The following is a 12537-nucleotide window of genomic DNA, read 5'->3' as shown; positions in this document are numbered from 1 at the left end:
AACATACGTTTTTTAAACACCTATAAAAGATAGATACACAAATACAATTATTTTTTTCTTTGAATACTCTTCATGAGCACATCTGCATATGTAGACTGGCTATGTCTGCTTCACCGCAATTGCTCCTGGGAAAGGTACAGAAGGACCCCTTACTTTTTGGCTCTTTGTCACTGTGTTACTTGCTTACTCAGTTGATTTTTGTCCTTTTTTCACAGAAACACAGAAAGTGAGGAGCATGATCAGGTAAACAAACATTCTAGCCATGGGTGAAATAAGTAAATAAACCTGTGTTCACATGTTTACGGTGAGCTTTTTCCAGATGGCTTTCTTCACTGGATAGACTTGATGGAAGCCCATAGAGACAAAAGACCTCACCTTAACCTTCTACTAATTCAGTCTTTTCAGTTTCATTCCTAGCAGCGCAATGTCTCCTTTCACCCTGAAGTTTACACATATAACTTACACAGAGCACAGAGCACTTTCAATAAAGCATCTGAAAAAGAGTGCCTTGCAGTTTTCTTTTGGACTTACTACACACTGTAAATATTTTGCTACAAAGCACCGCCAGGGTACAATAAAAAGACATAAAGAAAATAAAAAACAAGGGCATGGATGGTATGCCATGTTCTTTGTACTTTCTGTCCTCAGATGGCTTTGCCCATGATGAGCAGGCTCATAAGGAAGACCATGATGAAGAAGATCCACATGAAGAAGCGGTCCATGACCTTGGCCACTTTCTTCCACTCTCCAGTCCTTCTCTGAGTGGTCCTCTGGTCACGGTAGCAATTGGCAATGTACTCCAGGTTCCTCAGGAGCATCTGGTGGTGGCACACACACTGGGCCTTGCAAATTTCTTTCACTTTCCCTCCTCCCTCACCTGCCACACCTCTTCTTCCTCCTCCTCCTCCTCCTCCTCCTCCTCTTCCTCCTCTTCTAGCTGCACCTGCCATCTCCTCCTCTTTCCATGCACTGTAGTTGGGGGTGGGGTTGTTCCCCATGGACCCGGTAGGGCTGACCACCTGCTCCACATCCTCTTTATCGGGGGGCACCTCCATCCTGGTGAGGTCCTCCCTCCTGGCTTCGCCATTCATGGCCCAGTTGGCACTCCTCTGTGGCTGAGGTTCAGGCTTCTCTGGCTGGGCAGTCATACAGTTTTCACCCACCTCGTACACAAAGCAAATCCGGGCCAGGTAGTGCAGAATGAATTTCCTGGCCCACTCGGGAACCGGTTTGGCCTCCGGGCCGCAGTAGTGGATGTTCATGATGAAGATGGTCAGGGCAGTGGAGGCTGTTATCATGGTCATTGTAGCAATGTAGTATTTTCCTGCAGGGAAAATTAATTGAAACTGATCAATATCAAGGCAATTAGTGAGTTGCAGATGGAGGAAGATAAATAAAAACAATAAATATTGATATCAACAACTTGGAGGCAAGATTATTGCCTATTAAGCGGCAAAGAGTCCTCGTACATTAAGTTTGGCGCCGTTATAGTCTGAGTAAAAAAAGGTCATCATTCTAAACCCCTATAAGCTTTGCACCATCATGTCATGATCGACTTCTCGAGAGAAAGAATTTACAGCAGCACCTACTGCCAGGGATGCAGAACACGGCTTAATTAGTGCTTTATTGGATTATTGAACCAGGTCAGCGTTGTTCCAAATTGACTGATTTACTAGTTTGTCACTGATAATGCGCCTCTTCTATTTTGTCGTACATGCAATTCCACAAACTCCTATGAAGCCGGAACAATCCTTTTAGAGCAAAAACACACAGAAAGTATTGTAATATATTGTTAGTTCTCTCAAGGGACCCACCTAAGCATTTGTGCAATGGAGCAAAGACAGAAACATACATTAGAGAGGCTGCACTGATCCCAATCAGATCAAGTCAAGTGCACACCGATTAAACCAACTGTACTGTGGTAAATCATGCTGAGGACATTTGCCATTGATCTGATCTTGGATGTTTTGCCTGAGGAATATCCAGAAACAAGCTATGGAACACTACACATGGCACATGGCAAGCTATGCCACACCCTGCACATTACAACTGCCTGTACTGGGGGAAATGCTGCTGTGAGCTTCATAACTCAATGGGATACGTTTCACAATGTTATGCTGACAAGGTAAATCCAAGACTATCATCCCTTCACTCTCTGACTAAAACATTTTCCTACTGGTGGAGTAGGAATGTCCTTGACTTTGAAACACACAGTGTCTCGTATAAGTCCAGTGCACCACCTCAGTTGCTTTACACAGCCACCCCCCCCACCCCCCTCTCACCAATGAGTGGCACATTTTCCGAGGGAGGCATGCTCTCAGCCACCAGTAGCTGGAAGACAGTGAGGGCCAGAAGAACAGTGACGCCCAGGGACACCTTCTCCCCCGAGTCGGCAGGCAGGTAGAAGCCCAGTGGGGCCAGGAAGGAGATCATCATGCAGGGGATGAGCAGGTTGAAGATGTAGAAGGAGGCCCTTCTCTTTAGGTGCAGAGTGTAAGTGATGTCTGGGTAGGGGTCCGAACAGCAGCCGTATAGGATGATGTTCTTCTTGGCGGGCATCCCCAGGACCTCCCACTCCACGTTCTCCACAAAGTCGGCAAGGTCTGCGCTGTCCAGCGCATTGTGGATGTCCATCTGGTTTCCATTGTGAGTCCATGAGCCAAAGGTTAGTCGGCACTGCTGGGCATCGAAGGGGAAGAAGGACACGTCCACCTTGCAGGAGCTCTTGGTGATGGCCGGCGAGTCCCACATGATTTGCCCGTCGTGCCGGATCACCACGTTGGTTTCCATGGAGCCGGAGAACTGGTCGTCAGCACTGAAACACAGAGGACACAAAACCACCTGCTAGGAGAGAGAAGCTGTCAAACCAAACACCAAACAGCGCCACCTGTTGGACCCACCATAAGCAGGATTAGTGCATTGGCTATCTCACAGCAAGAAAAAGCATAAACTTTACTTACACATTCTGTCCAAACCTGTTGGCTGAAATTCATACACACTTCACACAAAAGTATAGATCGTGTCTGCAAATAATCCTTCATTGTATTTTCTGTCAGGGGTCAGTTTTGGGAATTCAGAACATTTTTTATAAAAGGAACAAAAACCTTCAAAACTCATAGGAAAAACTAAACAATTATTATAAAAGCGAGTAAATGAAGGAATATATTGTCAATATGTAATGAATATAAAATATCTCATATCTGGAATTTATGTCAGTGATTATTATTATTATTGTTATTAGTAGATAGGGCTTTGGGCCACCACAAGCTTCCAGAACAGCTTCTGAGAGCACCTTGACATAGATTATACAAGTGTCTGGAACACTTGGAACTGGAGGGATGCAACACTTTTTGCATGAGAAATTCCATCTTTTGGTGTTCACTGTTTATATTCAAGCCAGGAGTATCTAGTTCATAATAATATTTGAGAAATATTTTTGACACAGACGATTTTTATACATGGATTTATGTAACCCTTTCCTAATCATGCCTTATTATATGCTCATCAGCAAATTTATTATTAGTTCAGATTTCATATCATAGTTTCTGTGGCTTTGTGTGGTATTTAGAGACATCTGTCCATCCTTGCTTTGTCAAATCCTTGTAGATATTTCATAACAGGACCGGATGGAATTATATTTAGGACTCTTGCTTACTTTCATCTCAGGTTTGGTTTTGTAATTGATTTTGAATATGCATGACCCCACAACCCCCCCCCCCCCCCCCCCGCCCCAGCTTTCTCACTGACTGCTGTGACCAGTGAGTCACAATGAGATTTTCTTCTTTCTGCAGGGAAAAAAGATTCACAGCTGACAAATTCTGTTCATGCAAATGCAATGTAGAAAAAGTAGCTCCTCACAGGTATTCAGAAAAGATCTCAGATACTAATTATGATATACAGTATATATATATTTGCATTTCTACGTATAGTGTATGAAATGTTCTCTAAAATTGCTTACCTCTAAAATATTCAATCACAGGCCTTCATAGGTGGGACATATGCAATTTTAGAATTTGCTAGCAATATAATATATTTTTATTCAGTTAAAATCAGACCCTGGCAAGTTTTGAAAGAGCCAAGGAAGTAGGATTGACAGACTCCTTGACTTAAAAAGGGATTACTATCAGGTGACTGAGTTATGAAATATTATTGATTGTATACAAGACTGAAATATTTACTGAAGGTTGTTACATAAATGGATCTGACACCCATCAGAATAATCATTAAATGAATAATTCCAAGACTCCGCTTTGACTGATCAACTCAGTGCTCCAGTTTTGTGTATATTTATTGTGTAAAACATCTTGCCTTAATATGAACAATATGATTGTGCACATAAGCAAAACAAAGAAACACACCACAAACTTATTGTGGCTAGCTAGTCTAGAGGTTATTTGTGGATAACGGGATTTTTGTAGGTGCTGATTCTAGTCATTAGGATAGAATGGCTTTATCATTTCATAATTATGGCCCCTTTCCACTGACCACAAACAGATTCCTGTAGCAACTTTCATGAATTGTCCATGAATGAAAGCCTCAAAATCCTCATAAGCACATTGTCAATATTTTGTTCTTAAGTATAGATGTAAGGAAACAAAAAGAGGATACTTACGCGCTGACAGCCCATGAGCATGGAGTTGGAATGGAATGGACAGGAATGGCACATGGAGGAGTGGAGCAAGGGCACAAGGAGAGCGGGAGAAGAAGGACAGACTCCTCAGAAGAGAGTCCACTCTTCCTCAGATTGCTCCCTGTTTAGGTTTAAAGTTTCTGCGTTTTATCACTTTCCTGTGGCACCTGTCATTTTTATTGGACTAATTTTGTCAATAACTATTGTATGAAATCAGTAAACAGCATAATACACAGTTGCATATATCAAGTCCATAAATTTTCAAGTATAACCAAAATCAAGTCAACAGTGAATCAAACAAGTAACAGTTGGGTAACAATTTCTTCTTGTAACAATTTCTATTTGTATTTCGTTTGTTTTTAGAACATCATTGTCTGTAACTTCTTGTAACCAGTACTAAAATGTAATTTCCTAAAAAGTTCAATAGCTTTTTCTGTTATTAGTAAATGTTGGGGCTGTCCATCGACTAATCTTTTAATTTATAAAATCTGCTGCCTATCTGGCCAGGTTCCTCTTGGCACTGACATGGATTTATACCCAATCATTCAGTAAGAATGCTTATTCAAGATGCTTCATTCAGTTTCCAGGGCCTGCTTGAGGAATACCTCCTGAATATTATGTGTGATACAGTATATATAGCATATTTCTTACCACCTCACCATTGTGTCTTATTACATTGACTATTACTCATTCACTCCAACCCGCTACTTGAACTTGAGTGTGTAATGCTGGTACACAGGGTCCTCAGGTTCCATTGTTATAAAAAGCAGAAACAGCCAGGTGCCTGGATACTCCTTTGAATAAGTACCTTCAAGGAGTGTCCAGCTTGTGTCCCTGCTATATGAGGTGTAAGAGGGAAGTCACAGTGTGGTGTAGGGATTTGAAATGGACACAGTGGGGCTAGAATAGATGAACTCAATACCAGTCCGACCTACTTGTTATATAGGACAATATCGGGTCTCCATACATAACTACTAGGTATGCGGATGGTATCGAGTCCATCATAATCCTCTTTGTTCCAGGTGAGGAAGGCGTCAATCCACACCTGTCGGATCCACAGGTAGGAGGTGAGGATCTGGTTACGTTCATCCTGAAACAGATGGAAGGAGTTATTCCAACATGGGATCCCTCTGCATGCATGCATTCTTTAATCCTGTGTAATAGTTTTGATTGATTGAGATAATTCATTCATTCTTCATATAGTTATAGCTATTATAAAACAGAGGCAGGAATAGCTGTCCAAGAAGGAGATTCCAGGTTTATGGGGACCAGATTTATGGTCACTCTACAGCAATATGGTGAGCCAAGAGCCAGTGGCCAATTCAAGATCTCAAAGGGTGTGCGCAAAACAAGTATATGAATTCACCATGTCAATGATCTGTGAGAGGGTGATCTGCAGAGTGACATTCATGATGTTGTCTGTGTCCTCCACTGGCCGGAGAGCACTGGTGTAGTTAGCGAATAAATCATTCAACAGCTTCTGGGCATACTTCCCATGAGCACTCCAACAGACTGAAAGAGAGACAGAGACAAAGAAAAGTAAGGGAGAAAGACAAGTGGAAAGAGAAAAAGGGTGCTTTTCCTGGCAATTCCTTCAGATGTTGCAGGCTGCTTCTAATGTTGTTGGTTCCTTATGTGGCTTTTTGCTTTGTTTTACTCTGCCTCACTTGTAAGTCGCTTTGGATAAAAGCATCTGCCAAATGAATAAATGTAAATGGTTTTATCATATTAATAAGAGGCATTGACAGGGAAAAAATGGATGACAGCACCGTCTGTGCTGTAAGTCAGTACAATTGTCCATACCAGAGAGGAACTAGGTGGAATAGAATTCTACATCGCCCTAAGTAGTTGTTGTATAAGCCCTAAAATCAAATTATTCCTCCCTTGTAAACATTTTACAAAGTTTAATGTAACTTATCCTGTTTTTTTGCTTTCCTGCATACAGACACAAAGGGGCCACCATATAAACTGCACTGCCCCTGAAAGTGGCAGAGATAGTAGGTCAGCACATTGCATGTATTTTGGACACACTGTTTCTGAAAAGGCTGCACTTCACAGAAGTACATTAAAAGCAATTTACGGTTGCAACACAGAAAAGAATAGTAGTAAACCTAACAACAAGAGATACTACCCCTAGATCAGCTCATATGTGGCATGGCCCCACGTGGCTGACGCAATCAGAGTCAAACCTGTATCAAGGCTGTAGCAGGCAGTGCAGTGCACCAACAGGACTTGAGTTTCTACACAACAGATGGTCCAGGACAAGCAATAGTGGATTTCTGGTTAGTTTACTCAACCACAGCGAGTGAAAATAAGAATTTAAGCAGCCCCAGACGTCACTACTACTTACTACCTACTGTCGCTATACTTGCTGTATGCACTTTTGTAAGTCGCTTTGGATAAAAGCGTCTGCTAAATAAATAAATGTAAATGTAAATGTAAATGTCACATCCTGGCACCTTCTTTTTGTTTAATTTGTAAAATTACATTACAAGTGGTGATCTTGACTTCTTCTGTTCCATTTCTCACATGTGCCCCTGAAATACTTAGACTACTTACTCCACGATGAGAAATATCTGTCAGACAATGATTTGCCATTTGCACTTACGGCCATGCCATCTTATCTGTAGATCAAAAATACAAGTGTATTCAGAAATGCTCACATTGTTTTAGCATGACCAAGGACCTGTTTGAATGAGGAGATGCCTTATTCCTGGGAGAACAAAGCTCAGAGAGAGTGTAGCAACTTTTTGTTATGTGTGTAAGTCCCATAAAACCATTGTGATCATCATTTTTGACTACCTACAATGCAACCCATTTTAATAGCAAGTACAGATGAACTGTGATGCATATACTCATCAGCTGAAACTCCAGGTCATGCTGCAGCACTGTCCTAAACCACTTGCCATAGGTCTATGCACTATGTGAATCCAGCATTCAAAAGCTGTGCTTCATCAAGACACAGTATAATATGAAATAAGGAGACATTGTGCCCAGTATTTTGCGGATTGTCCTCTTATGCAGCTGTCTCGGTCTCACTGTCTCATACCCACAAGCCGACCCCTCCCATGGCATTCTGAGTGGAAGCATGCATAAAATGGGAGGGGCTCCATGCATGGGGTGTCTTTGCCCTCAGTGTCTGGCGGATTAAGATTGCAGGGTCTCATCCATACAAGGGGATAAATGGAAAGGATGTAGAGAGAGAAAAAACAGGGCCATTGCGTGAGCAGGGTCACAGGGAATCACAGTCCAGGTTTTAGCTTTACATGCAGCTTCTGTGCTGTAGCTGCTGGATTACACTTTCATCTGCTATTATGTTCTGTGCAGGATAACACAGGCTCAAATCGGATCCAACTGTGTTAACTGGACTAATCAACATTATTGCACATTCTGAATCCACCAATTCAAAGCTATGTTGTAATTGCATTTTTTTTTCTTTATTTAAATTGAAGGGTAATTATTGTGCTGTTAAAATTTTTGCCTTTTGATTTTTGATTTTATAATTGTTTCCTTTTTGTATGCTCAGGTTATTGCCTGGTTTATTGAGTCACATAAGACTTGGCACATAATACTACAATTTAATTGCAAAATATATAATGTGAAACACTGACTAATTGGTTGATTGATTGATTGAGTGCCTCATGGGCTATGACCGAGACCAGAGGACATTCAACTGTTTGGCTGAGGACATGTTTCACTGTCACTATGTTACCCATCACTGCCCTCGAGTCACCTCCAGGCTTGAGTTACCCTGGCTGCCAATCAGCTTCCCTTCAGGTAGCCATTAAATAAAGAGGAAACCTGATAACCTGAGCACACCCTCTGAGCTCTCACTACCCAAAAATACACTAACACAGAGCCACGGTATTGCCTATGGGCCTATGTGCCAGCCAGCCACTTAGCCATCTGATCAATGAGCATCCTGGACCTGTTCTTCCCATCCCAAAGAAGGAGTTAGTGGGTTACGAAGATCTGGAAAATCTGATGGATTACAACTCCCCACCAAAGTATCCCGATGATTTCACACCCTGGGGGCACTCATCTAATGATACGCTAAGTGTTCTAAAACTATCTGAGGGCCTACTACCCCACCACACATTTAAAATCTCTCATGTTGTACCATCAAGCTGGGTGCTCACTACCCTACAGTACATGAAAATGCACAGCTAATCCGATGAAATTCAGTAATCACAGAACTAAGTGTCAAGATACTGCAGTGCTAGCAAAAGGAAACATGAAAACCCAGACATCATGCTTACCACCATCCCTAAATCTAGTATTTCGAAGGGTTTCAAATTACTGACATTCAGTCGTGTTAAATGTACAGCGAGGCACCAGATGAGACATTAGAGAATGAGCAAAAAAAAAAAGGTTTCTGCCTTTGATCATCTCAAGAAAACATCTGCCTCTCTATGGAAATAACATTTTTTTCTAAAAAGTAAGGTGTAGGTCACAGCTCACTGTTGCACTGTTGAGAAGGGTACTTCAACGGAATTACTTCAGGAAATACTTATAAGTAATGGGAAGGTTGCAATATAGAGCATTTAAAGGCCAGGCAAAATCAGACAATGCAAAAACAACAATAATAGATAAAAATGGCAGTAATTATCCTGCTGAGCCTCCCCACTAAAAGTTGAAATATGGCTGGAAGCCCCAAACTCAGGGAGGGCTCTTTCCTTGCGACAGACTTTATCACACTACCCCCACACTGTGTGTATCAGCAGCATGCAGCAAGTTCAGTGGATGCTGCAGAAACAGATCAGAGGCTACTTGGCCAAAGCACAAACACAGGCACATTGTGAGAGCACCGGCCGGTGCTTTTTTTTTTTCATTTACTGGCCTCGAGAGCTTCTGGAGGGTTCAGTCAGCACTTTGCTGGACATTAATTCCAGTGGACTCCACATCCCAAGGAGAGGGAGGAGCAGGCACTAAGGACCCACAAGGCTGTTAACATGCCATTGTCTGCTAACTGCACTGCAGCAGAAGAGAGCACACGCATGCGCACACTTCACTTCACTTACACTTACAGGTACACGCACACACACACGCTCGCATGCTTACAGGCACTAATACACTGAAACTTGAACACACAGAAAACTGCTCATAAACAGATCTATACACACTGTGGTGCACGTGCACACACACACACACACACACACACACACACACACACACACAGGCAAGCTTTACACCCGTAACTCATGAACAGAAAGCCATTGTCACCAACCTGATGAAAAATTCAAGCACTGCAGTGCATGAAGGATCGTAAGTAGCTCACCATCCACATCCTCTCTCATTGTAGCAAACCTTAATTCTCACAAAATTTTTAAAATGTAAAAATAAGCATACTATTTTCTAAGCTTGCAACGTAGAACTAACTAAATGTGTTTTAGTGGAATATTGGGATGAAGTAAATAATCAAATTAATAAATGAAAGAGTCTGACTAATCTAAGCAGCAGCTCTGTCTCCATCTAGAGTGCTGCACCAGATGTTAACAGTTAGAGGATGTGATGAAGACCCGCTGGATTACCACAGCACAATCCGTACCCAGACCAGAACACTCTGGATTCACAGCAAACAGCTGCCGACTCAGAGATGAAGAGGATGCCCTGGACCTACTGCATTTAATCCCGTCAGTGACATCAGTCCAATAATGAACCATACAGAGTTGAGAACATGTCAAACGAAGGGTGTGAATTGAACACTAAGGTCGTCCTTTAATTAGGCATATCTACGGCAGTAATTAGACCTGCAGTGACTAATTGTGAAGTTTATGGACCTGGGTCACGCTGTGCCTTGAATTAAAAGGGTCGATTAACATAATAATTCATTATGACAAGGGTGAACATTAAAAAAGCGCGGGCTATCCTGCCTCACAGGTACAGAGTAGCGATCGTCAGTACATTTCTGTTAACGCGAGAGATCCTTACCTGATCACCAGAAACTCTATTTTACTGAGGATGGTCTTAACGCAAAGCTTATTCCTAATAAATCCACAAGTTTTGACCGAATTAACTATTGGATATAAATTAACAAGGACATCACAAGAGATAAGGCGTTCCCCCCTCTTTACTTATTTAGGAGAATACGTAACCAAATGGAAACACAGGGTGTCACAACCGTCAGTGCGTGTCCAGGAAGAGTTGTAAGCATAAATCATTAAGGCTGTTTAGTGGGGCGGCGATTTCGTTTGCTTATGCAGCTCCCACCCTTTCCCCAGACTGCACGCTTTGTAACAAACCTAACATTCATTCCATGAATTTACGCGGAAATTTTCAACCTCTTGACCGCTAGGCGATAAGCAGCATCAGGCGACCAGTGCCTGTCGTTGGGGACTTCGAGAGCGACCTCGAGAAAATCAACGGGTCTCTACAGAACATCCTATGTACGCATCACTGCCCATGAGCCAGTGTCATGTAAGAGCACATTAAACATGTCTTAATCCGAAAATGCTGGGGGATTATGGAGGGATGATAGGGGGTAAAAAAGAAGGCGAACCATCTTGCCATGGCTGTTGCGCTCAGGCATCAACAGATGGGGAAAAACACAATATTTGTCTGCTCTGTTTTGAAGTTGAGTAAAAACAGTAAAAAGAGAAAATATATAGAAATACTATTATTGTACCTGTAACCTGGCATACTTGCGTACAACACTTTATGTGTACTCCACTGCACGTAATTCATTACTTGCAATAGATTAATATCACTGAATTTCTCTGTAGATCATAATTTACATTTAAAGCATTTATGAAAAGTGTAATCGAGTGTTTTAAAAAAAAAACATCTCAGCAGAGAACGAACAAAAGCTGTTTAATGCGCTTCTTTAGATTGATTCATTCTGACCAACATTGGTAGATAGATTAGATATAGACATCAAAAATTATATACACATTAACAAAACCTAAACTGCACGAATACTGAGAATTCAGGAACTGAACGACCCAAAGTCCATGTGCAGTGAAATCTTTAGAAACAAAACGAAGTATTACACCTGCAAAGCGTGCAGACAAAATATATAGGTTCAAATTCATCTTAACAGGGCTCCAAACCCAATAAAACACGCATGGATCTGTGCTGTAAATAATTATTACCTAATTGCAGTTGACTAGGCGTTTTAGCATGAATAAATTAAACGACTGACCAAGCCGCAATAAAATACCACTATACCTGGCAGAACATTGACGCAGAACAGGAACCGGAATGAAACTTGGAACCAGCATGCGTTCATCTTTCTTTGACTGAAAAGAATTAATCCGTATTCAGACAGCAATCGTCAACAGTCGAGTAAAAGTGAAACATCTGAATTATTTTTCTAAATCTGTGAAGGTGAGATCAAAATCCCTGTACCGATAGGTAAGGGAAGGTCAGACAGAAAAGAAGTAGGTTTGACGCTGTCTGCGTAATGGGTTCTCCGGAGCAGCGCGCAGCGTTTTAAACTGAAGGAGCACACAGACCGTAGTGCGGACTGCGGGGCGCATGATGCTCAGCGGGGTCTGTTCTCTTCGCTTACACTGATCAGAGGCAAAGGAAAAACCCTGAATTTTTCGTTCTTGCGTTCACCACAGTCATTACTGTCCTCAAAGCGCAATATCTGAGCAGCTTTTTGCTTTGTGAAACTACACGCAGACGAATAAGAACGATACAGTAAAATGTATTGCAAAAAACGAAATATGGTCTCGTTTTGGACGCAGTGTAGTGTTATCCTGACCACAGTGGAGATACGGAAGTGTCATACATGAACCTAAGATGTTTGTGCTGTTTTTTTATTGTCATACGGCTGACAAGGTATTTAAATAATGGACAAGCGAGAAGGGTCTTCTGAATAATTTAAAAGGCGACGGTATTGGCTAATTCTATTGTAACAGTACCCAAAAGAAACGTGTTTCGGCGACACGCTGGGTGGCGGG

The 12537-nt window shown here is 41.9% G+C and overlaps 1 protein-coding gene across 1 annotated transcript; it reads right to left on the bottom strand.

Moving 5' to 3' along the window:
- Positions 1-644: 644 nt before the first annotated feature.
- LOC118774492 (neuronal acetylcholine receptor subunit alpha-10-like) lies at positions 645-11858 on the bottom strand. Its single transcript, XM_036523835.1, has 5 exons — positions 11798-11858; positions 5997-6142; positions 5566-5720; positions 2283-2815; positions 645-1324 (listed from the first exon to the last, which is right to left on the bottom strand). Exons 1-5 carry the CDS (start codon positions 11856-11858, stop codon positions 645-647), a joined length of 1575 nt encoding a protein of 524 aa, XP_036379728.1.
- Positions 11859-12537: the final 679 nt, after the last annotated feature.

This window comes from Megalops cyprinoides, chromosome 3 (assembly GCF_013368585.1).
Source record: "Megalops cyprinoides isolate fMegCyp1 chromosome 3, fMegCyp1.pri, whole genome shotgun sequence".
NCBI lineage: Eukaryota > Metazoa > Chordata > Actinopteri > Elopiformes > Megalopidae > Megalops > Megalops cyprinoides.
The sequence above is the reverse complement of the archived record's forward strand: the minus strand, read 5'-3'. Positions and strand labels throughout refer to the sequence as shown.

What these genes read in the sequence shown, in the direction of transcription:
- LOC118774492 (XM_036523835.1), bottom strand. Translation starts at nt 11,858, where the DNA reads ATGAACGCATGCTGGTTCCAAGTTTCATTCCGGTTCCTGTTCTGCGTC. An exon ending in CTGCGTCAATGTTCTGCCAG is followed by an intron (nt 6,143 to 11,797) that starts GTATAGTGGTAT and finishes TCTCTCTTTCAG; the next exon opens with TCTGTTGGAGTGCTCATGGG. An exon ending in GGAAAATGTGCCACTCATTG is followed by an intron (nt 1,325 to 2,282) that starts GTGAGAGGGGGG and finishes TTTTCCCTGCAG; the next exon opens with GAAAATACTACATTGCTACA.